Below are 2,500 nucleotides of genomic sequence, written 5' to 3'. Positions count from 1 at the left end.
AGCAGGATGACCAGGAGGAGGATGAGGAGGAGGAAGATGACACAGCCGGCGCCGATGGCGGAGAAGACGGCCACCTTGGAGCCCAGGAAGCCGTCCGAGGAGGAGGAGCCACCGGCCCCGGCCCCGCCCCCACCGGAGCCCGCCCTGTTGTCCTGGTTGATGGAGTCTACGGAGAGAGAGAGAGGTGCAGGGAGGGAGGAGGGAGAGGAGGAATAAGGAAGAGAAGAAGGAGAGAGAGTTACGCTCAGTCGGCACACACAGTCCCAGATGTCTAATATGTAGCTCTAATCGCTCTTATCCAATCACATTTGTGTTTGCTTAGGCTGATGGACAAGCACCGTGGACGTGGTCTGATGGAGTCAGGCTTATCAAAACCGTCTGTAATCAAATCTGTAGCCGCCATTCATCGTCCCTGTCAAACCCCAGCTTTGATACCCGGGAGAGGGTAGGGGCTACAGAACGTTCCGGCATGGAGAGAGGAGAAGAGATGAGGGGGGGGGGGCATATCTGGACATCTGATTTTGTTTAATCCTTTTGTCTGGAGGTTGAGGGATGGGGGTGGGGTGGGGGGGGGGGGGGGGGTTACTGGATGTGGGACTGATGCTCCTCCAGTGACTGAAATCGGAGCAGAATCAAATCTGTTTTCCATGTATGCCGGCAGCTGCTGCCAGAGACCACAGTTAACCTCCTCTCCTCCCCTCCCCCTCTCCTACTCTCCTCCTCTCCTCTCCTCCTCTCCTCTCCTCTCGTCCCCTCCTCTTCTCTTCTCTCCTCTCCTCCCCTCTCCTACTCTCCTCCCCTCCTCTCCTCTCCTCCTACTCTCCTCCTCTCCTCCGCTCCCCTCCCCTCCTCCTCTCCTCTCCTCTCCTCTCCTCTCCTCTCCTCTCCTCTCCTCTCCTCTCCTCTCCTCTCCTCTCCTCTCCTCTCCTCTCCTCTCCTCTCCTCCTCTCCTCTCCCTGTCTCACCACTGTCTTCATCAGACCTCTGTTCTAGAGGGAAATCTGTTAAGGTCTGTGCGTCGTGTTAAAGAGGGTTCTGGTTTGGGGTTCCGTGGGGTTCTGCTCACCAGTGTTCCCGGGTAGTACCGGTCCTGGCTGGTCCTGGTCACCCGGGCTGGCACTGGACTCTGGGATGGTGTTGTCCATCTCTCTGCCCGGATCCACTGGTACCACCGGGTCTGGTACTGCTGTGTTTGGGTCTGCAGAGAAAACACACACACACATATTTGAAATGCTTGACTCCACCCGCGTGCACACACACGCACACACACACACACACACACACGCACACACATGCACACACACACACACACACACACAAATAGAGTGGTGAGGTCTGAAAAGTTCGCCGCCAATAGATTCTGAGTCCAAAATCAAAATGAATGGGATTCATGAAAATTGCCAAAAATAAGTTGTGTTTAACAGAAACTCCCAGAATAGAGTCTGTTTTGTTAAAACACATTTTACTGGGATTTATGTGTGGTATTTATTCAGTTTAGGTGATCTCACATCCTCTAGTGCTAGCTCACGCTATGAAAAAAATGGCGTCCATTTGACCGATGTAGTCCAGTTTCAATAATGGTTAGTACAGGGTTAGGGTTAGGTTTAGGGTTAAGTCTGTATGTCTCTACAACATCTACCTCAGAACCAACTAAGGGCTTCACAATTCACAAAAACCCATCTTCAATTGTGTGTCAACTTTTAGAACAAAACGTACTCTATTCTGGGAGTCTGTTAAACGCATACCTTATTTCTGGCATTTTTCACGAATGAGATGAAGATAATATTGATAGACTGCTAGACGACAGATAGGATAATAAACTGCCAGTTTGGGAACCTTTAAAAGTCTATGTGAGAACCCAGGACTGGAATGAGGAAGTGATCAGCACTGATAAGATACTGTGAGGACAAGCGATGACAAGAATTCCAATGTACCTGGACCTGTACTTGTTACACATGGCTAATAAACATTCTATTGTATTCTATTCTATTCTGTTCTATTTATTTTTCCCATAGGGATTTTGGACATAACTTGTCAAGCTACAAAATGAGAACATCCCCTCACCACTCCACACACACTCCAGCCAGGAGAGAGCCGGCACTCATGTCTATGAAACAAAGAAAACACTTCACACCCACATAACTACACCAGCAACTCCTTCAGCAAACATATTCACACACACACACACACACACACACACACACGCACACACACACACACACACACACACACACACACACATACACACCTAGAGGCATTTCTAACACATTGAGACATTAATATGAGCTAAGAGAGCATAGGAGGACTGAGCAAACATAAGCGCACACACACACACGCACGCACGCCTGCACACACACACACACACACACTACACTCAGTCAGACATGGCAGAATGGGGTTAAAGTTATATATTAACATTTTATTGTTATTCATTATTCATAGCTTTAAAAGGGCCATAAAGTAATATGCTTTATTTATCACCCTGGTTTAAATTCTTAAG

General features: G+C 48.8%; 1 protein-coding gene across 1 annotated transcript in view; it reads right to left on the bottom strand.

The window, feature by feature from the left end:
• LOC311317226 (ephrin-B1-like) overlaps positions 1 to 2,500 on the bottom strand; it is a 7,393-nt gene that overhangs the window by 1,451 nt on the left and 3,442 nt on the right. The window contains exons 2-3 of the mRNA XM_084448284.1: positions 1,067 to 1,198; positions 1 to 166 (exon numbers count right to left, since the gene is read on the bottom strand). The exon at positions 1 to 166 is cut by the window's left edge and continues 1,451 nt beyond it. Of these exons, the coding sequence (XP_084304410.1) occupies positions 1 to 166; positions 1,067 to 1,198 (298 nt within the window). The remainder of the gene's footprint in view (positions 167 to 1,066; positions 1,199 to 2,500) is intronic.

The sequence above is a fragment of the Borostomias antarcticus genome, assembly GCF_949987555.1.
Source record: "Borostomias antarcticus genome assembly, chromosome: 14".
Taxonomy (NCBI): domain Eukaryota; kingdom Metazoa; phylum Chordata; class Actinopteri; order Stomiiformes; family Stomiidae; genus Borostomias; species Borostomias antarcticus.
This window is presented reverse-complemented; position numbering and strand designations above follow the sequence as displayed.